Source organism: Pseudorca crassidens, chromosome 8, assembly GCF_039906515.1.
Source record: "Pseudorca crassidens isolate mPseCra1 chromosome 8, mPseCra1.hap1, whole genome shotgun sequence".
Lineage (NCBI taxonomy): Eukaryota > Metazoa > Chordata > Mammalia > Artiodactyla > Delphinidae > Pseudorca > Pseudorca crassidens.
This window is the reverse complement of record NC_090303.1, coordinates 32,696,675-32,718,583: the sequence shown is the minus strand read 5'-3', so window position 1 is coordinate 32,718,583 and position 21,909 is coordinate 32,696,675. Positions and strand designations below refer to the sequence as shown.

Genomic DNA, 21,909 nt, shown 5'->3' with positions numbered 1-21,909 from the left:
ATGTTAACACTGTGTTATGTAAACAAAAAAAAAATTTTTTTTTTTTTTTTTGGTGCCATACAAGGGTCCTAGTCTCAGCCTGGAACCGATCTTCTGAGCTGTCTGGGTGTTCCGGAGACTGGTGGGGCACCCTGGTATAGACTCCATTTGCATGAAACCAAGGACCCTCTTGTAAGGACTGAGGAAGCCCGTTCAAGTTCAACCCAAATTGGAAGGCTGAGGCATTGGAGGGGAAGCCTGATTCCGAACCTAGAACACTGTTCTACAAGTAGATTCTTCTCAGCCGCTTCTGGATTCAAATCAAGTCATACAGCAGGGGGGTGCTATGAACACAAGATCCAGAAAATGCCACAAGGTCCTCCTTTGACATCCCATCAAAGAGGTGAGTAGTGTTCTCCCCACTTCTGCCCTGAACCCGGTGTGTGTGTCAGTAAATTGAGGACTCCAACAGACCGAGAACCCGCCCAGGGTCCTCGGGGCTCCCCATGGGAGCAGGGTCACCCTGTGGCCAGTGGAGCGACAAGACAACCCCCATGGCACAGAGATCAAAGTCTTCATGGGGAGGATCCCCAAAAGGCCACTGGGGAGTGAGCAGGGCTATCGCTGACCTGGCCAAAGTGAGCTGGAGCAGGTGAGGAGGAAGACGGCAGATGCCACGTGGTGGCGAAAACGAGTCATTTACGTATGCACCCACACTGCACCTGGAGACTCCTAGCGACTAGTGCACGAGATTTGGGGGCAGTCAGGCGGTTCAGCCACAGCTGGTCACGGCGAGAGCCCAGGAAAAAAGTACTGCAGAGGGCTCGCAGTATCTTATTTGTAACCCCAGGCCGGTGGGCTGTGCGGTGGTCTGAGGAAACTCATCTCAGGTTTTTTACAAACACCAATAAACTGGAATACTAAATCCCAGCCAGTTAATCTGGTAATTAAAGTATTTTTTAACCATAGTCAGCCTTAGCTTCCACCCCCGCCCCACCCCCCTGCCACCCCGCGTAAAACTTCGTGCATGATTTCAGCTTTACTTTCCTTCTCAAGACATGCCGATGTGCTGAGTCACTAAAAAAAAAAAAAAAAAAAAAACAGAAAGTAAAGGAAGAGTGATCCAGCTTCTGAGGACTAGCCTTGGTAATGACTTTTTTCCCCTGGTTGTGATTCCTGTGATGCTAAAGGACGTCACATTGCACAATCTTAATAAGGTTTCCAATCAGCCCCACCCGCTCTGGTCCCACCCCCATCCTCCAACAAAGATTTATCAAATGTGGGATTTTCCCATGAGTCTCAATATTAGAGTTTCAACCCCCAATAAATATGAGACCGGGGATGTCTGAGGTTCAGTCTGCCCTCGAGCCCACCAGGAACGAGAAAGAGAGCTCCATTTGCCCTCCAGGAACCCAGCTATGAACTCCCTCTCCACAAGTAAGTGAAGGAAATCCCTCGCCCTGGAACTGGCTGGCAGCCGTGCTGGGCCAGGGAGGCGGTGTGTATCCGCTGCCCCGAGGGCTGGCGGGCGGCCAGCAGCCAGAAGCACAGCTCCCCCAGCGGTGCGGTCTGCTCACTGGCTGCTCTCCCTTCCCTCCGGCACAGTCGCCTTCTCCCTGGGGCTGCTCCTGGTGACGGCTACTGCTTTCCCTACCCCGGGACCCCTGGGAGAAGATTTCAAAGATGATACCACTTCAGACAGACTACTCCTCACCTCTCCAGACAAAACTGAAGCTCTCATTAAGTACATCCTCGGCAAAATCTCCGCAATGAGAAAGGAGGTACGTAGGCTTGCCTGAGGGTGATGGAGGGCCTGTGTGGGCATCTACTTCCTTGCTCTTGGATGTGGACGGGGGCTCCTGCACTGGGAGGTCTTTGCTGGGTTTGGAGGCAATTTGGATTTGAAGCCAAAGGGGCAGACTGTGTCCTGTAATTTCTCCTCTGCTGCTGGTCCCAGGTAGTTCCTTTTTCTCTTGGAGAATCTACAGTGGGGCTGGGACCCATGCTCCCTGGCCCATTCTCAGCTCCACACTTGGTGTGAGCTGAAGGCTACACTGCCTCTCAGGACTTCCTTTTCCACAACCAAAAAATAAGGTCTGTCAATCTTTTTCGTGTTTCGGACTTTGGGAGGATTAAAAATCACCACCTGAAATGACTGTACAGCTTCTCAGGGCAGTCACAGTTCTTTTAGGTGACGCCAGCTCAGTGGTTAGGGATTCCCCAAAGTCATTCTGGCATGTAAAATGCATACCTGATAGCCCACTGAAGTGGCAAAATCGTAGGTACGTTAAAGCAGCTCCCAAGCTGTAAATGTAAGGTAGTTTGGCTCTGCTTTGGTAGAAAGGAAAGAATACTGGAGAGGGGATTGGGAGCCCCAAATCTAGTTCTGGTTCTGCTGAACAAGCTTTGTGATCTTGGGCAAATTCTCTACCAACTCTGGGACCCATCTGTAAAATTATGGAATTGGACTAGATGATCTGAAAGGTCCTTCCAGCTGGGACATTCTATGGCTCAAATTATATTCACCCAATTATCATCAAAATTCCTGTTATTTATTAAGTACCTACTATGTGCCAGGCACTTTATATAGATATTGTGTCTTATCCTCACAGTAAACTTACAGGGGAGGTATTTCATTATCCCCAACTTGGAGAGATAGGGACACTGAGACTTGGAATAGGTCATAAACGTGAAGTCACAGGTGAGGCTCGAATTGAACCCAAGTGTGCTCATCTCCTGTAGACCCTGCTTGCCTGGAGGCTAATGGATTGTGACTTCACTTTTCTTAGAGAGCTTCCTGGCCATGAGGGCCAGAGGGCATCAGCCCTCTAGTGGTGTTTGCTTTAGGGGCACTTATACGATAACGGTTCTGATATTCTTTCCCAGATGTGTGAGAAGTATGACAAGTGTGAAAACAGCAAGGAGGCACTGGCAGAAAACAACCTGAACCTTCCAAAAATGGCAGAAAAAGACGGATGCTTCCAATCTGGGTTCAATCAGGTACGAATGCAATACGTTCACTTTTAGCTACTCCTTAGTAAAAAGTTCTCCTTCTTGCATGCAGTGTCTGTACACATATAGACCAGGCAGGTAATCAAGAAGGGGATAAACGTGAAGAGCATCATGTAAATTTCATGAGGAGGCCAACTTAAACGCTATTAAAGGCAACTTATTTTTGAACGACTTGGTCAGAGATAGCCCCTCTGTGCTGGAATTTTCACAACAGTCAAATGTTAGGAAACCCCACAGGTCTAGCTAGTTTATCCTGCGTAAGTTGGTCCAGGGACCTTTCTCCTCTTTGGCTGCCCTTGGCAGGATCCAGGCCTGCCCTCCCTGCTGAGGTCATTCTCTATACCCTTCTCCTGCCAGACAGTGGCATAACCTCCACTGACTTCTGATTATTTCATAAAAGAAGGTTTCAGCCCTTTTATTTCAAAAAAGGAGCTTTCCGCCCGACATTGACAAGGGCAGGAGTGCAGCCAGAGGGAAGAGCACTATGGACAGAATCAGAGGAAGGCCCCTTGCCACAATCTAGCATCTACTGGGCTTTGGGGAAAATGAAGCGGTGCCTCTCACTGTCCAGATATTTTAAATGGGGCAGCTGATGCTCTCCTTAAACAACAGATCTCAAAACATGAGACATGATGCTTTGAGCATCCAAGTGTGATCCTGGAGCACTGCAGCTTCAGCATCATGTCTCAAAACATGATGCTTAAGAAGTACTGGAAGTTCCCTGGAGGGGCAGATGGAGAAGTTATTGAATTAGAGCAATTTTAACTTTTAAAGTCGATTACGTCTTCCTAGCAATAACCAGTTTTCCCACCATCTTTCCTCTTAGGAGACTTGCTTGATGAGAATCACCACCGGCCTTCTGGAGTATCAGATCTACCTGGACTACCTCCAGAATGAGTATGAGGGTGATAAGGGAAGCATCGAGGCTGTGCAGATTAGCAGCAAAGCACTGGCCCAGATCCTGAGGCAAAAGGTGGGTGTCTTCTCATCCCTTCACTTGGCTCAAAGAAAGCAGCCTAGACAACTCGGCAGTGCAGCGCCAATTCAAAAGAGATGGCCATGTGTGACGGAAAGGATCTGAGAAATATTTCCTGATAGTTAAAACTTTTTCTTTTTGCTCTCTTCTGCAAAAGACATCAATAGCTGTATTTAAAACTCTGTTAAATGGGGAGGGTTTTAACATCAACTTCTAAGAGCTTAAGAAATAAGAAAAAAATACCTGTAGAGGCAGAAGGAAGCACATTCAACCTCACATAGTGATCCTCATAACAGAACAAAGAGCACAACAATTATTTTAATATTGCCAATTGACATTCGTGTTATTACGGTAGTTTCAACTCCTTTCCCTTACTCTTTTGCCAAAGAGTTAATGCAGAGAAATGGCTAAAGGCTGAAAGAGCAGGTACCAAGAGTTTTGGTCACTACCAGCGAGCCATTCAAATGCCACATGGTGGAGGCCTGATGGCACAATTTGTGGATGAGCCAAAGTGCAAAGAGAAGGGCCCTGGACTGAGAGGCAGGCACATGGGTGCTAATCCTGCCTCTGCCTTTTCTAAACCAGGGCTAAACCAGGTTGCCCTAAACCAGGGCTTCTCCCACTTTAAGGTGCACATGAGCTTCCTGGAGGATCTTGTTACAATGCAGAGTCTGATTCAGCAGGTCTGGGGTGAGACCTGAGACTCACATTTCTAACAAGGTTCTGGTGAGGCTGCAGTGCTCCAGGATCACACTTGGAGGTGCAAGGCCTTCCACAATTACTTAGCTCCATGTGAGTGGGTCCATTGAAAGGTGTTGCCCAGTCCTCTTCAAGCCCTCAGAGCAGTGGACTCTTAACAGATGCAGGATGAATGGGTGAGAGCAAAACCAGAGAAAAGTATTAGAGTTCCCCGAAGAACCTATTAAAATGCCTTTAACTCAAAGTTCTTCATTTATCTATTGAATTCCGACTACGCGCCAGGCATTGTTTAGGATAACAGAAGACACGTAAGATACTATGGCTACCCACGGAATGCTTAAGGTCTAACGGAGACAGAGCAGCAAAAAGATTAGAGCTCAGCTGCTGTGAGCGGGTCCTAAGCTCTGTGGGCTCAGAGGAGAGGCACCTCCCCCTATCTGGGCAAGCCAAGGCAGGTGGCCCCAATCCGCTCCTTCACCCCAATTTGAACATCTTCCCACAGGCCAGAGTATCTCTCCACTGCAAAAGATCTGTCCGGTATTTAAACAATTCCTTTTGTTTTCTGTTCCCTTCAGGTCAAGAATCCAGATGAAGTAACCACCCCTGACCCAACCACAAATGCCAGCCTGATGAATAATCTGCAGTCGCAGAATGATGACTGGATGAAGAACACAAAGATTATCCTCATCCTGCGAAGCCTTGAGAACTTCCTGCAGTTCAGCCTGAGGGCTATTCGGATCAAGTAGCTGGGCACCTAAGATTGCTGTAGTTCATGGGCATTCCCTCCTCTTGTCAGAAACCTGTCCACTGGGCACATAACTTATGTTGTTCTCTATGAAGAACTAAAAGTATGAGCGTTAGGACACTATTTTAATTATTTTTAATTTATTGATATTTAAATATGTGATATCAAGTTAATTTATGTAAGTGATATTTATATTTTTATGAAGTGCCTCTTGAAATATTTTATGTACTTGTTTTGAAAAAGTAACGTAAAAATGGCTATGCGGCTTGAATACCCTTGCTGTTTCAGAGCCAGATCATTTCTTGGAATGTGTAGGCTTACCTCATAAAAAAATGCTAACTTATACATATTTTTAAAAGAAATATTTATATTGTATTTATATAATGTTTAAACTGTTTTTATACCAATAAAGGCCTTTTTAAAAAATATTAGCAACTAAACCTTTGTGTGTCCTGTGAAGCTTAGTATAAACTAGTTTCCATCACTACCACCACCACTAAAAAAAAAGGTGCAGTCACCTGGAGAAAGATATGATTGAACACGTACTGAATGTCAGGCACCAAGCTAAATGTGTTGCATGCATCATATGTAAGCCTTGCATTTGCATATTTTTCTCTGGATGTGGGAGAGTGATTCCCTCAGTCACCAGCTGGAAGGTAAACCACAGATTTGAAATCCAGGTCTACCTGCCTCCAGGCTCCCTACTCTTAACCTTTAGGTCACACTACCCCCCAGGGAACTGACAGATGATGTAGAAAATCCCAAGAGGATATGCGGAATACATTTAAAGATGCAATCAAAAGCCTTTAACATGGTGCAACCACTTGCAGAAGACACAGCAATGTGCAAGTTTCCAAATAATAACTAGAATTTCCACCTCTCTCCTCTGGGTTCCTCAAACACTGCACAGACCTGTCCATCATAGCACCGACCACATTGTATCACATCTTAAAATGGGTTGATTTTTCTTTCCAGCCAGCATGGGGTTCCTCAAGAAGGCAGACTCTATTGTATTCATCTTTGCATCTGGAGCCCATGGCCCAGAATCCGAACATAGGAGGCCCCAATAAACCCTTGCTGAATGAAGAAACCACAAATAAATAATCAAATCTAAGACACGTCCGTTCTTAAGGATACATGCTGTTGGTCAATGAGTGGGGAAATTACAAGTACTGTGCACTTATGAATCTTTATCTTAAGGAAAAACTAGCAAGACTTGGGAAGAAATATTCTAAGACCTTCCAGAGGAGGCAGCAACTAGTCGGCGCCTGTGTACCTCCCTCCGTTTTCTTTCCCACCAGCAACATTCCCTGTCTGCCTTCTCCTCTCACGCCCGCTGAGAGTGGTGGTGAGAGAGACAATCTGGGTAAGTGCACGTGGCCCTGCGTCCCACATCAATGCTATGTTGGGAATTTGGCAAAGATTTCCCCTTTTAAGCCCCAGGCATATAAAAGTTCTGTCTTCTAATAAAGCTTTCCCCACCCTAACCACCACGGATGTCTTCCTCCAGGGGAGGAGTTCTGCTGAGCAAGGGAAAGTCCACAGGGGTCAAAAACTGAGAGGTGTCAAGCAAGAGAAGAACCACATACTCTGTTTTCTAGAAACCATGCATCACAAGCGGGCATCCCAAAATTAGAGCCAAATCAAAGAACAAAGAGAAGTAGCAGTCAGCCAACACATCCATTCTTCAAACGAGAATGTTTGGAGCACCATATATGTCAGGTGATGCTGGGGATGCGTGGGTGAACACGTAGACATGTTTGTTCGTGTTGTTTACGCTACGGCAGGAAGACAGACGTCGAATAAAGTATGTAAATGTGGTGAAGTTTACAAAAGAGAAATGTGAGGCACACAGAGAACCTATACTAGGGGCCCCAGTAGCAGAGGGACCTAACTAAGCCTGGGGAGGGCAGTCATGGAGGCTTAATTGAGGAGGAGAAGTTTGGGCTGAGATGTGAAAGACATGTGGCGTTAGCCAGGCCAAGATGGGTGGGAAGAGAATTCCAGTCCGAGGGAACAGCACGTGCAACGGTTTGAACCAACAAAGAGCACACTATGGTTGAGACCATGAAAAGTACATTATGTCCAGGGCATAAAGAATGAGAAGCAGGGTAGTTGACAGTGGATGGAGAGGGAGCCTGGGACCAGAATATCGACAGCATCAGAAGCCATATTAATATAAAGCCATATTAATATCAAAATATAATTTATAAAAGCCATATAAATTTGGAATTTATCCCATTTGTGGTGAGAAGGCATTGACAGATTTTAAGGAGTAGAATGACATCTGGGATTTACATTTTAACATGATCACTCAAGTTGCAGCGTGGGGAATGGATGGGAAAGAGGCTGGAAGAGAATGTTGGAGGAACATACCAGAGGCCTTCATTGTAGTCCAGGGAGGAGATGAATTAGGATGGTGATAATGCCTAGAGGAGAGAAGACAATGGCAGTCATTGGCAAAAGATAGCTAGGAGCTAGTTCAGTAGGATCTGGTGATTGTTCACCAAGATTCAGGAATTCTAGAGGACGCTGAAGCTTTGAGAGAGGGAAGAGGTAGGAGTTAAATGGAGAATCCAGAGAATTTTGGATTTGAGAGTTTTCATTTATTCATTTATTCAAATATTCTCTGAGATTCTGCAATGGGCCAGATTCTCTGCCAGGCCCTGGGGATATAATGGTTAATAAAACAGACTAGGTCTCTGCTCTCAGGGAACTTACAGTCTAGGGAAAACAATTTAAAGAAATAACTCCTATGCTGTATGCTAAGTATGTGTGCTACCATCATAAGTAGGTAGCCCTCGGCCTCAAAAGACTTATAAATAAGATTTTTGCAGATGTAATCAAGATAAGATGAAGTCATTTGGGTGGGCCTTATAAGAATGAAAGGACACAGAGAGACACATAGGGGAGAAGTCTATGTGAAGAGGGAGGCAGACATTGGAGAGGTGCATCTATAAACCAAGGATCACCAAGGACTGTTGACGACCACCAGAAGAGGCAAGAAAGGGTCCTCTCCTAGAGCCTTCAGAAAGCATGGTCCTACTCACACCCTGACTGCAGACATCTATCCTCCAAAACTGTGAGAGAATAAATTCCTATTGTTTTAAGCCACACAGTTTGTGGTAATTTGTTATAGAAGTACTAGGAAACTAATAACAGCTCCTAGACAGCACACAATAGAAGAGTCTAATCTAAAATAGAGGGTTCAGGAAAAGCTTCCCAGAATAAAAGACAATTAAGTTTATACTAAAAGAATGTATAGGATTCAGCCACTTGGACAGGAAGGAAAGGTGTTTCAAGCAGTGAGCACAGCATGTGCAAAGGCTCAGAGGTTGGAGAGAACATGTTAGAGGAACTGAAGAACTTGTACATAGCTGAAGCAGTAGAGAAGTAGTAGAAATGAAGCAGAAGCAATAGGGTCTAAATTATAAAGGAGCATGAAGGATGGATTAAATTAAAATGTTAACATAACAGAAAGATAAAGAGCAATTTTCTTAGAAAGAGTTTTTGATTTGGGGTTTTTTTGGTTTGTTTGCTTTGGGTTTTTATTTATTGATTTTTAATATTTATTTATTTATTTATTTGGCTGCACGGGATCTTCATCACCACATGCAGGATCTTCATTTCGGCACGCGGGATCTTTTCAGTTGTAGCATGCAGGATCTAGTTCCCTGACCGGGGATCGAACCCAGGCCCCCTGCATTGGGAGCGAGGAGTCTTAACCACTGGACCTCCAGGGAAGTCCCTGCTTGTTTTTTAAATGTTGAGGGACTTTTCATCATCTTCTGGCGGCATGGGGTAAAGAGGCTTCAGTCTAGAGGTAGTATAGAGGATATCTAGAAGAGATCTAGTTTTCTGTAGTGGGTTCCAGCAACACGGCAAACAGTACTAGAGAGGTGAGAGGCAAGAAAGAGAGAAGGTGAGAAGGCACACCCCAAGGTATGACTTAAGAACTTCAGACACTGTGATATCTAATATCAAATTTTCATTTATCTTCTCCTTTACTCATAAACCTTCAATGAGCTTTATTCACCAACATAAAGCAAATATATGGCAGCCTTGTGCTAGCCCAGCTCTGAAGAATGAAGGGAGGCTCCTGTCCACCTTACGGGCTAAAATGGACAATGGAAGGTTGAAAACACAGGGAGATTCAGTGAAGTGATCAAGGAGAAACCAAAGAGTTGAAAGCAAGAAGGGACAGGCAGCAATCAGGATATGTAAGACCCCACCAAGAAAATCAAGAATAAAAAATAATAATTTTTAAAATCAAGAACACTCAGGAAAATTTGGGAGAAGTTTGAATTCCCTGTAGTTGGCTTGGGATGGGGATACTGGTTATAATATTTGGATGCTAAAGGAAAGGATGATCTCCAAAGGCTAGGGGCTTGAGACACGTAGGTTATACTATGAAAATAACCCCAAATCTGCAAGAGAGAAAGCTGGTAGGAAGGCAGCAGTCCAGATTCCACTCCTGATGAAATTCTGAGTTTCTATTTGGGTTAAGAATAGAGAGGAAAAGATAAATGAACCCATATAAATAGACTAATAATAAGACTAACTATAGACTGGGAATTCCCTGGGGGTCCAGTGGTTAGGACTCAGTGCTTTCACTGCAGGGGCCTGGGTTCGATCCCTGGTCTGGGAAATAGGCTCCCACAAGCCGCGCAGCACAGCCAAAAAAAAAAAAAAAAGACTAAGAATAGACTAATAATAATGATGATAATAATAATCTGTTATTGAGCACTTACTGTGCACCAAGCACAGTTCAATGTATGTATTATTTCAGAGGCACATGTATTAACCAAAGGAGCAGAGAGTCTAAACAACTTGTGCGAAGTCACAAAGTGTGTAAATTCCATCCGAGACTGCTAGTTATCCTTTCAAATCCATTTTCCACTTTGTCCACAGTAACAGCGTTTGAATTAGCCATGTGGCTACCTACCTAGAGGCTATATTTCCCATTCTCCTTTGCAGGTAGGTATGGCTGTGCTAAAAAAAGAACATGGCAGGCCCAAGACTTCAGAAAAGGCTTTTAAAAAGCCTGCTTACAGGCATGGCCCTTGGCAGGCATCTGGGAACTTGACTGGTAAAAGTTCCCTACACTGATATAAAACTTTCCCCAAATGATTAGAGTGCCTAACCTGTACAAACCATATGGTTTACACAAACCACCTGATTTCCTTTTGAGAATCTGACATTTCAACACGTGCTAAGCAGAGGGGACCCCACTAAAAACTTCACGTACTGAGCTGCTAATGAATTTCCCTGGTAGACACATACTGTCACAACTCCCTGCTGGAAGAACTGAGCACGTTCTGTGTGACTCTGCTGGGAGAGGACTATTGGAAGCTCGTGCTTAATTCCTTCAAAATCCACCCCATGTGTCTTTGACCCTTGCTGAGTTTGCTTTCTATCCTTTCGCTGTAATAAATCACAGCCATGAGTATGAGTCCTGTGACTCATATTCACTGAGTCCTGGGAGCCCTCCTAGTAAATCACCGAGCCTCAGGATGGTGTTGGGAACCCCCGACACAATGGCTGAGCTTTCACCAATGAAAGGTGAGTAAAATTGATGTTGTAATTTTACTTTCACTTACCTAAAAAGATATTACTTGCCTTCCATTGTCTTTCACCTTTCTGTGGATTAGAAAAAAAATACTGTGGTGAATCAGCTTTAATCATGCAGAACACAGCAATATCCAGAGCTGCAATGTCCAATATGGTACACAGTCGTTACTTGTGTGCATTTAATTTTAAATTTAAATTCGTTAGAATTATATAACACTAAAAAGGAAGGCCACCAATTTCATTCATGCTAGTGGCTATCATATTGGGCGGTGCAGATACAATGTATTTGCAGCATTGCAGAATTTCTTTTTTTTTTAAATTTAATATCTTTATTGCAGTATAATTGCTTTACAATGATGTGTTAGTTTCTTCTGTATAACAAAGTGAATCAGCTACACGTATACATATATCCCCATAACCCCTCCCTCTTGCATCTCCCTCCCACCCTCCCTATCCCACCCTTCTAGGTGGTCATAAAGCACTGGGCTGATCTCCCTGTGCTATGTAGCCATTGCAGAAATTTCTGCTGAACAGCCCAGCCCCAGAGGTTAGTGGAGCAGAGATGAATGGAACGTTGATTACTAAATGACCTCATGGAGATGAATAGACTCACCATCCTGGACCATCAATAATCAATGGATTGTTAGATGATAAAGAAATATAATTCTATCTTATTCAACCATATTTGAGGATATCTTTGTTACAGCAGCTTACCCTATATTCTAAATAACATAACTCCCAATTTATTCTTAACCAAGGATTAAAAAAAGCATGCAGATGGAGAGGGTGTGGAGAAAAGGGAACCCTCTTGCACTGTTGGTGGGAATGTAAATTGATACAGCCACTATGGAGAACAGTATGGAGGTTCCTTAAAAAACTAAAAATAGAATTACCATATGACCCAGCAATCCCACGACTGGGCATATACCCAGAGAAAACCATAATTCAAAAAGACACATGCACCCCAGTGTTCACTGCAGCACTATTTACAATAGCCAGGTCATGGAAGCAACCTAAATGCCCATCGACAGACGAATGGATAAAGAAGATGTAGTACATATATACAATGGAATATTACTCAGCCATAAAAAGGAATGAAATTGGGTCATTTGTAGAGACGTGGATGGATCTAGAGGCTGTCATACAAAGTGAAGTAAGTCAGAAAGAGAAAACCAAATATCGTATATGAACACATATATGTGGAACCTAGAAAAATGGTACAGATGAACCGGTTTGCAGGGCAGAAATAGAGACACAGATATAGAGAACAAACGTATGGACACCAAGGGGGGAAAGTGGTCGGTGGAGGCGTGGTTGTGGTGGTGTGATGAATTGGAAGACTGGGATTGACATATATACACTAATATGTATAAAATAGATAACTAATAAGAACCTGCTGTATAAAAAATAAATAAAATTAAATTTAAAAATTAAAAAAAAAATGCAGAAAGCAATGTAATCATGCAGGATAGGAGCAGATTCAGAATATCTAAGGAGCACATCTACTCTTGATGCCCAGGTCTTTAATCAGAGTTCATGTCAGTTGGTGACATTACCCATATCGTGTAGGGTCTCCCAGGATCTTAAAAGCTCAGTTCTCACTCTACCATTGCCCTTTGTATCACCATTCATGAAGAACTTCCACAAACAATCTATGTACTTCTTTTTAATATAACCATTAATGCTATAAATTTCCCTCTCAGTACTGCTTCAGCTTTGTCCCACAAAGTTTCATATGCTGCATTTTCATTTTCATTCAGTTCAATGTATTTTTTAATTTCTCTTGAGACTTCTTTGACCCATGGATTATTGAGAAGTATCTTGTTTGGTTTCCTAGTGTTTAGAGATGTATCTGTTATCTTTCTGATATCCATTTCTAGTTTGATACTATTGTGGCCAGAGAACATATCATTCAATTCTTCGAAATTTGTTGAGATTTGTTTTATGACCCAGAATACAGTCTATTTTGGTATATGTTCCATGAGTTCTTGAAAAGAATGTGTTTTCTGTTGTTGTCAGGTAAAATGTTTTATATGTGAATTAGATCCAATCAACAGGTGTGACTGGGCTCTTCTATATCCTTGATGATTTTTTCTCTCGTTGTTCTATTGGTTGTTGAGAGAGGGATGTTGAAGTTGCCAAGTAGAATTATAAATTTATCTATTTCTCTTTTCAGTTCCATTAGTTTTTGCTTCATATACTTTGCAGTTCTGTTACACAGTGAACACACACTTGGGATAACTATGTTTTCTTGGTGGATTGACCCTTTTAACATTATATAATGTCCCTCTCTGTCCTTGGTACTTTTTTTTGCTCTAAGTCTACTTTATCTGATATTAATACAGCCAGTTTGCTTTCTTATGTTTAAGGTTTGAAGGCTTATCTTTTTCCATCCTTTTATTTTTAACCTACATATATCATTTGAACAATTTAAATTGAGTTTCTTATACAACATATACAACTTTTTAAAATCCACTGTGCAAATGTCCATCTTTTAATTGGTATGTTTAAATCATTTACATTTAATATGATTGTTGATATGTTAAGCCTTAAATCTGCCATTTTATTATTTTACTTTATGTTTACTCTCTGTAGTTTTGTTTCTCTGTTTTCCTTTTCCTGCCTTCTGGTAGATTATCTGAACATTTCCTCAAACTCCATTTTGATTTACCTATAGAATTTTTGAGTGTTTCTCTTTGAAACACTTTGACAGTTCTTTTAGTGTTTCCTCCAGGCATTCATCATGTTACATATACATAACTTATCAGAGTCCACTGGTGTCAGCATTTTACCAGTTCAAGTGAAGTATAGAAACTTTATCTCTCTTTACATCCCTTTACTCTCCCCCATTCATAATATAATTATCTTAATAATTTCCTCTCCATACATTCAGAACCACATTAAAGAGTTATAATTTTTGCTTCAACAGTCAAATGTAATTTAGAAAACTCAAGAGTAAAGGGAAAATCTATTTGTATTCATCCTTTTTTTTGCTCTTGCCATGTTCTTTCTTCCTTCCTGATGTTCCAAGATTCCTTCTTTTATCATTTTTGTTCTGTTTAAAGAACTTCCTTTAGCCATTCTTTTAGGATAGGTATACTGGCAACAAATTTTCTTAGTTTTTCATCATCTGGGAATGTCTTGATTCCCTCTTCATTCCTGAAGGATATTTTCACTGGATGTACATTCTGGGTTGACAGTTCTTTTCTTTAAGCACTGGAAAAATGTTGTGTCACTCCCTTCTATTGTCTATGCTTTATGAAGAGAAATCTGCTTGTCATTCAAATTGGGTTTTTTTCCATAGGCAATATGTATTTCTCTCTAGCTGTTTTTAAGAATTTTTCTTTGTCTTTTAGTTTTCAAGTGGGGAAAGAAGTCTAGGTCTTCCATTTGTCCTTGGTTGACACCCAGGGTGGGAGACGCCTCATTACTACTAGGCAGGAGTGGGACTTCAGGCTCCCCAGTAGGCCTCCACCGGTACCATGCTGGCTAGAGAGGGGTGCCTCCTTACTGCTCCCCATCTGGACAACACTGACATGGTGAGGAATGGAGGTGGGCTTGTTATCACTGAGTGTTGGTGAAAGTTCTGACTCTCCATTAGGCCCCCTCTGACATCATAGCGGGGAGAGGAAGAGCCATTTCCTTACATCAGGTGGGAGTTGAAGTCCAGGCTCCCCATGTGGTCCACTGACACCACAAGGGCTGGGGTGATGGGAGGGGGGAAGGCAGTTCATTACTGCCTGGCAGAGATGGAAGTCCCAGATCCCCACTTAGCTTGTTTGACACCACTCCACTAGGGTTGTTGGAGGGCTCGTTAAAGCCTCATGAGGGTGGAAGTCTAGTTTCGTCACTTAGTCGCAGATGGAGGAGGGGTAGTAGGATGTTTTTTTTCTCTGTGACATTTGACTGGAGTCTAGTGGTTATTATCTAAAAGTTTTCTGCCTTACAAGACAGTCTCTTCCCTAGTCCTTTGGTTAGAGAGCTCAAGCTTTTCTTGGGACTTTTTTTATCTACACCCATTGGCATTTTCTGGGCTGCTGTCTTCCCCAGTATTGAGTCTGAAATATATGAGGCAAAAAGAAAACCCAGGGAACTCACCACTGTGTCATTCCTCACATCCTCAGGTCCCTGGTTGGTCTGCCTCTTCTCTCTACTTTACAGAGTCTTCTTATGTTTGCTTTATACATAACACGCAGGGTCTTAACTGTATTTAGTAGAAGGGATGGAGAAAGTATGTCTATTCCATCTGCCTGGAAGCAGAATATGTACTAATATCAGGTACTCCCAGTTCTTGATCCCAAATTCAATTTGCAAGGCCACATCTTCATCATGCAGAGTCCATGCCAGTGAGCCATCTCTCACTGCCACCAGCTTTCCATTTCCCCACAGGGACACGAAGAAATAATATTCATAAAGGAAAAATAGAATACCAAACTAAAATTAAGACTCTAGAATGCACAATGGATATTAATCATATATCCTGAGTTCCAATGTAATTTTGTGGGTAATATTTTCATATATTAAACTGGTGTTCTTTTCATTTCTAGTAATTACTTTTTGCCCCATAACCCTTCCCCCACTCAAACGGAACATTAAGGCATCTGCTACCTCCAAACAGGGATGCTTCTGTCGAAAAGCAGACCATTTTTTCAGTTGTAATAGCCTGATCTTTTGAGTACAGTAAGTCCCCTACATACGAACATTCAAGTTGCAAACTTTCAAAGATGCGAATGTGCATTCGCATGTCCAGTCAACTAAGTTATTCACATGTCTGGCATACATTGTCACGTGTGTGCATCCTCTACAAGTGGTTGTGCTTTTGTGTAATTTACTGTAAAATACTGTATAGAGTACAGCAGTACTGTATCTTTATTTCAAGCCCAGGATGTCCAGAAACAAGCGTAAAAGCAGCAGTGATATAGCTGGTACTACTGGACTTTTCAAGGTACTGTGCTGTAAGATTAAAAATGTTTTATTTTTTGTTTGTTTTTTATGTATTATTTGTGTGAAAAGTATTGTAAACCCGTTACAGTACAGTACTGTATAGCCAATTGTGTTAGTTGGGTACCCAGGCTAACTTTGTTGGACTTACAAACAAATTTGACTTACTAACATGCTCTTGGAACGGAACTCGTTCGTATGTTGGGGATTTAACTGTAAATAGCAAAAAGTATATATTACCAAATAGACTGGAGAGAATGCATGATTATATAAAATCTAGTTTTTCTTATCCTGGAAGAAATACAGATTCCCTTAGCAGTGGAAGATAGGCAGTCATAAACTGGAAAAACTGGTAAGAATTACTTGTTATCAAATAGCTCTGAGAAAAGCATCCAAATGTTGTATGCGTGTCTGAAAGTTACAAGTAAGAATAGCCTGGAGATGCCTTAGGACAGGACAGGGCAGACACAAGAGCAACATTGTATCTGATGAATGGAGACCTGATTTACAGTCCATACCTTGGAAACAGATGACAACAACTTGAGGGCAGTCAGCTGATCCCCCCCCCCCCCAAGTCCACACTTAGGAAGTCTCCTGGGACTGACTCTCAATCCTGAAGGTGTGTGGACGGTAGGGGAAGACAAGAGCCTGAAATGACTGAAGAAACCCTGATTTGGCTGAGGTTAAACATCTATAAAATGAGGGCTTGACAAAGAACTTATGTTCAATTTTTAAAAATAAGTAGACATGTTTTACATACCTCTGTTGAGAGCCTAAGTTTCATGCCACTACAGAAATAATGAAATAATAAAGAAATGCTGGCAAATGACCAGAGATATTCAAATAAGAGAGTTTGGTTTTCCAGTAGAGTTGGTAGACTAAGTATACTTTGACAAATAAGCTAATTAAACTTTTGCTTAACATAGCCACAAACTTTTAAATGTTTAAATGAAGTTCTATTCTAGTACAGTAATAATTAACTATGGAATGCCATAAAGACTAAGAGCTATAATAGGTAGTTCTGTATGTGGCGGACAATTCAGGTTTTAGAAATCTCCACCCTTTGAAAAAGAGCCACGACGGAAAATGAAAATTGAGAGTTTCCTGTAAGAGTCAAATATTCTGTTCAGAAAGCAGTAATAATTGTTAAGGGCCCAAGACACAATTAATTTTTGTGCTTAAAGTCACTGATTCAATTTAATTAGACTGGGCCACTGCAGATAAAGTGATCACAGGGTTACAGGTCACAGGGTTACATCTCTTTGAAATGCAGCAGAACTAGAAATGGAACTATATGCACCTTTATACGTGAAATGCCACATCACAGCCACACACTGGCTTTCCTTCCCCTTCTTTCACCAGCCAGCATATCCCAGAGTGGGTCCTCAGGAAAGGTGCCCAGGAATCTGCTTTTTCTTAAGTTCCTAGGCAATTCTGAGATTCAAAACATAGAAAACAAGAGAGTACTCTAAACAGACCCTGAATCAGGCTCAGTTGAATTAGATCAATAGGCACAGACCCTGTTTCCAGAATGCTTCCTTCACCTCTCCCTCTCTCTAACTCACCCCAGCCTCAAAGCCTTTCTTTCCACAGAAGCCTCTGGGGCCAAAGCAGACGTCTCAACCTGTAAAATTCCAGCTAACTTTGAGTTCACCTTCCTCAAAGACCTCTGTGCCTGGGAGACTTCTGGGTAAAGAAGATGGAGTGATATATTCAACTCTACTACCCTCTCTCAAAGTTTCCTGAAAATATTTTCCTGAACATGAAAATCTGAGGGGAAAAAGAAAAGCAGTAATATCATCAGTGAAACAAGGAAACAGACGTAACTCCAGTCCACAGGTACACCGCCCCAACTCTGGGGATTCTGGATGGAAATGTGGGAGGAATGCACAAGTACATACATACTTCCCCTAGAGGAATTGTCAGTGTGTGGGAAGCCCTATGCAAGGACCTTTAGGTTAGAGAAACAAGTCCTGGAGGCAGAAATGCCCACAGAAGTGAGGTATACAGTCTTTCAGGCATAACACACTATTTTAATGAGAACTGATTCAAACACAAGTGGTAATTAGGGGGATGATACGGTACAATTCAGAAATTGTACAGGTTCATAAATGATCTTTCTCAGTCATTTTGAAGCTATCAGGGGCAAGATTTCTCACAATTAACGATAAAGCCTTAACAGTACATGAAATCCTTTAAAAAAAAAAAAAAAAAAAAAGGCCAGAAGTGACTTCGAGAACCTCTACATTTTCTACTATGTTAACCATTTGAAGGAACTGAGAGTTCAGGTGTTGGAACTGCAAAGGCATTTTTTATTTTGGTACTAATCTCTGTTAGAAGCAAATGCTCTCCAGGACTTATACCTCAGTTTAAGGCTGCAAAGGAGCTACCGAATTATTCTGGAACAAATGCACATGGAGATTTAATTGTGCTACTGTCTTTCTTATTAGAATTATTATTGGTTTGGCATTGTACTGACTACAAAAAGTACAAAATTTTGAGTAGTGTTCGCCTAACCCTATTTTCCCAGAGGCCTTATTTTCAGAGCATGACTTTTACAGAACACAAGGTTTTTCAGTAATGTATAAACAGTGTTATAGTAGAAATACCTAAGAAATACCTCCTTTGGGCCTATGGAGAGTCCTAATTCAGCTCCACTGAACGGCAGGTAAGAAAGGGCTAAAGGAGAAGTCATGTGCATTGTTAACCTTATGCGTCCCAGACAAGGGAAGTGGGGGTGGGGAATCTCCAAATAAGGCAGAGTGGATGAACAAGGTCTGAGAAGCTGAAGTGTTAAGTCCCTCATCCCCCACTCATGTTCCAGAAGACTGGGAGCCAGGTAGGATATTGGAAGACTCCTCTCTGCGGAATTTGATAAAAGAGTAAAATGTGAAAATACTAATATCAGGAGCTCTCCAACAAATGGTCCCCCCCATTATTTTGCTTTGTTTGTTTTTTGGCTGTGTTGGGTCTTCGTTGCTGCGCGCGGGCTTTCTCTAGTTGCGATGAGCGGGGCTACTCTTCGTTGCGCGGGCTTCTCCTTGCAGTGGCTTCTCTTTTTGCGGAGCACAGGCTCGAGGCGCGCGGGCTTCAGTAGCTGTGGCTCTCAGGCTCTAGAGCTCAGGCTCAGTAGTTGTGGTGCATGGGCTTAGTTGCTCCGTGGCATGTGGGATCTTCCTGGACCAGGTCTCAAACCTGTGTCCCCTGCGTTGGCAGGTGGATTCTTAACCACTGCGCCACCAGGGAAGTCCCCCACCCCACCCCCGCCATTATTTTGTGAAACTCAAGAATGAGAAGCCCTACAGGCACATGCTTAGAGCTTCCAGTTAGCTTTTTCGTTCTTAACTCTTTAATATGAGCAAACAGCTAAGTCAGATATCTAAGGAAACTTCTGTTGACCTTAGATAGACAGCCAGATATTCCTCCAACAAAGATGGGGTTCTTCGGAATCAGCCGAAAATTGCAACTTGGGGTCTGCAACTATCGTGAGCCACATGCAAGTCCCCGCAAGAAAAGGGAAAGAGAACACTTTCATAGAGGGGGAAAGGTAGTTGAGAGGACTATAGTAAACAAAGAGCCTATGGCTTTTCATTGGCTGAGCCCTTTTCAGGAAAGAAGAGGAGACTTTCTTCTTCCTGTTGGGCTCCACTATCATTGCAGGGCATAAGAGCTCCCTCTTCTGGTCTCCTGACTCTATTTGATTGAGGTTTCTGTTAATTTTTTTAATCTCTAATATAGAAGATAGAGAACCCCGTCCTCACGAAAAAAGCAATTTCCAGGAAACATACTTTACAGTGAAGAAAACTTTGAAAATATCATCAATATCCTCAGAGAGAAAAGAGAGGACATTGTATTCATGAAACAAGAATTGGAGGCTATCGGACTTCCCTGGTGGCATACTGGTTAAGAACCCGCCTGCCAATGCAGGGGACAACGGTTCGATCCCTGGCTTGGGAAGATACCACATGCCATGGAGTAACTAAGCGCGTGCACCACAACTACTGAGACTGCGCTCTAGAGCCCACGAGCCACAACTACTGAAGCCCACGTGCCACAACTACTGATGCCTGCGCGTCTAGAGCCTGTGCTTCGCAACAAGAGAAGCCACCACAAGGAGAAGCCCGTGCAACACAACGAAGAGCAGCCCCCGCTCGCCGCAGCAAGAGAAAGCCTGCACACAGCAATGAAGACCCAACGCAGCCAAAAATAAATAAAATTTAAAAAAAAAAAGAATTGGAAGCTATCAAAAAGGGAACAGTCCAAGAAAAATAAGGAGCTAAAACATGAAAAATTTAAAATGGCAACCAGCCTAAGAGTTACAGCATCCAAAACAAACAATAAACAGGAATTACAGAAAGAGAGGACAGAGAAAATGAAGAGATGGAAATCAACAAAATAATTTAAGAACATTTCCCAGGATGAAAAGATATACATTTTCAAACTGTGAAAGGGTTACAGTACAATTAATTTTTAAAATGCCCCACATCAACAAAAAAAAAACACACACTAAGGCATATGTTTGGGAAATTTTAGAGCTCTGGGGGCAAATAGAAGATTCTGCATGCTTTACAGAGGAAAAACCAAGTCACATACAAACAAAAAAGAGTAAAGAAACAAGAGTCAGATGGCTTTAGACTCCTCAGCAGCAATACTAGAAGATGACTAAAGAATAAGCAATGGAGTAATGTCTTCAGCATTCCTCTAAATTCAGCCAAACAATTAATCAAGCATGAAAAAAAATGAAGATATTTTTAGAAACTCCAGGACTCCAAAAATTTACATCCCATTCACCCTTTTGGAAGAAACTATTGAATATTTCTTTACCAAAGCAAGAGAGTAAACCAAGAAAAGGCAAGAAATGGAGTAGAGGAAAGAGGAGAGAACTGAAGGTAATCTCAAGGTGGGATGATAAAGGAAGATCCTGGGTTAATGGCTGTGCACCAGGTTCAGGGGACAACAAACCAGGTTGGTGCAGTGTCACCAAAAGACAGCCATGTTAAGAGCTGTCATCCCTCAGATACTTGCTCCCTTGTACTGCCTTTTTAGCGGAGGAATGAACACCTAGTGAGCCTGATTCATATTACCATCTATATTCAGCCCATCTTGACCAAATGCTAGTTAATTGAACTCATGCTTTCCCCTCCATGCTACAACTGGGATCAAGAGGATATATAGAATATATGCCTTATCCAGTGTATCTCAGTCTTTAGCATGCATCAAAATCACTGGTAAACCTCTTAAAACACAGATTATTGTGCCCCAACCCCAGAGAAGCCTATTTAGTAGGTCTGGACTGGGAACTAGGAATTTCTAACAAGCTCCCAGATGATACTGATGCTGCTGGCCTAGGAACCAAACCTTGAGAACCACTGCTTTTTACTTTTTAGCTCTGGGGTTGGTCGCGGTGAGCTGGGAAGTAACAAACAGAGAATCCTACTCCCTTCACCCATCTTTCCTCTGGATATCGCTAGCCCACACTCCTGGCCTGCCAAATGTTTTGACTTTCCCAGGACTCATTCAAGCCTTTGCCCAGAGACTTCTGCAGAGGAGTCTCTTGTAAATCACTTCCAAGAGACTGTTCGGCTTATTTTCTCCTGGGAGATTCCTTCTAACACAGTCAGTACAGCTCCTTCCCTGCTTAGCCAGGTTTGTACTGACTAATCATGTTTTTATGTATGCTTAGGCATACATATATACATAGGTGATTTTAAAAATTGATTTTAAGTAAGGAAAGTATGAACACAAAAGTCAGCAAATGGTTACCACCAGGGGAGGAATGGTGTAATCAGGGCAGGGCACACAGAGGATTTCTAAGACACTGGAATGTTCTATTTACATATGAACGTTCTTTTTATGCTTAGCCTTTAAAGTCTAATAAGACATATTTATTCTTCGGTATGAATTATACAGTTCATAATTTTTAAGAGGAAATAACGCCTTCTTATTGAACAGTCCTTCTCAAAAAAAAAAAAAAAGATCGGGGGAG

At 42.3% G+C, this 21,909-nt stretch overlaps 1 protein-coding gene and 2 long non-coding RNA genes across 6 annotated transcripts in view; 1 reads left to right on the top strand and 2 right to left on the bottom strand.

Annotated features, from left to right (window-relative positions):
- Nucleotides 1-7,825, bottom strand: part of LOC137228971 (uncharacterized) — a 274,669-nt gene extending 266,844 nt beyond the window's left edge. For all 4 annotated transcript variants that reach the window (XR_010945469.1, XR_010945471.1, XR_010945472.1 and 1 more), the window contains exon 1: nt 7,788-7,825. This is a non-coding gene — a long non-coding RNA (uncharacterized lncRNA). The remainder of the gene's footprint in view (nt 1-7,787) is intronic.
- IL6 (interleukin 6) lies at nt 1,257-5,839 on the top strand. The gene is made up of 5 exons (XM_067746165.1): nt 1,257-1,416; nt 1,585-1,760; nt 2,866-2,979; nt 3,818-3,964; nt 5,242-5,839. The coding sequence occupies exons 1-5, from the start codon at nt 1,398-1,400 to the stop codon at nt 5,410-5,412; spliced, it is 627 nt and encodes a 208-aa protein (XP_067602266.1). The 5' UTR covers nt 1,257-1,397; the 3' UTR covers nt 5,413-5,839.
- Nucleotides 7,826-8,932: 1,107 nt separating the features above from the next.
- Nucleotides 8,933-11,053, bottom strand: LOC137228972 (uncharacterized). Its single transcript, XR_010945473.1, has 2 exons — nt 11,012-11,053; nt 8,933-9,302 (listed from the first exon to the last, which is right to left on the bottom strand). It is a non-coding gene; the product is annotated as an uncharacterized lncRNA (long non-coding RNA).
- Nucleotides 11,054-21,909: the final 10,856 nt, after the last annotated feature.

Coding starts and splice junctions, on each gene's coding strand:
- IL6 (XM_067746165.1), top strand. Junction 1,761..2,865: donor TCTCCGCAATGAGAAAGGAG/GTACGTAGGCTT, acceptor ATTCTTTCCCAG/ATGTGTGAGAAGTATGACAA. Junction 2,980..3,817: donor TCCAATCTGGGTTCAATCAG/GTACGAATGCAA, acceptor CTTTCCTCTTAG/GAGACTTGCTTGATGAGAAT.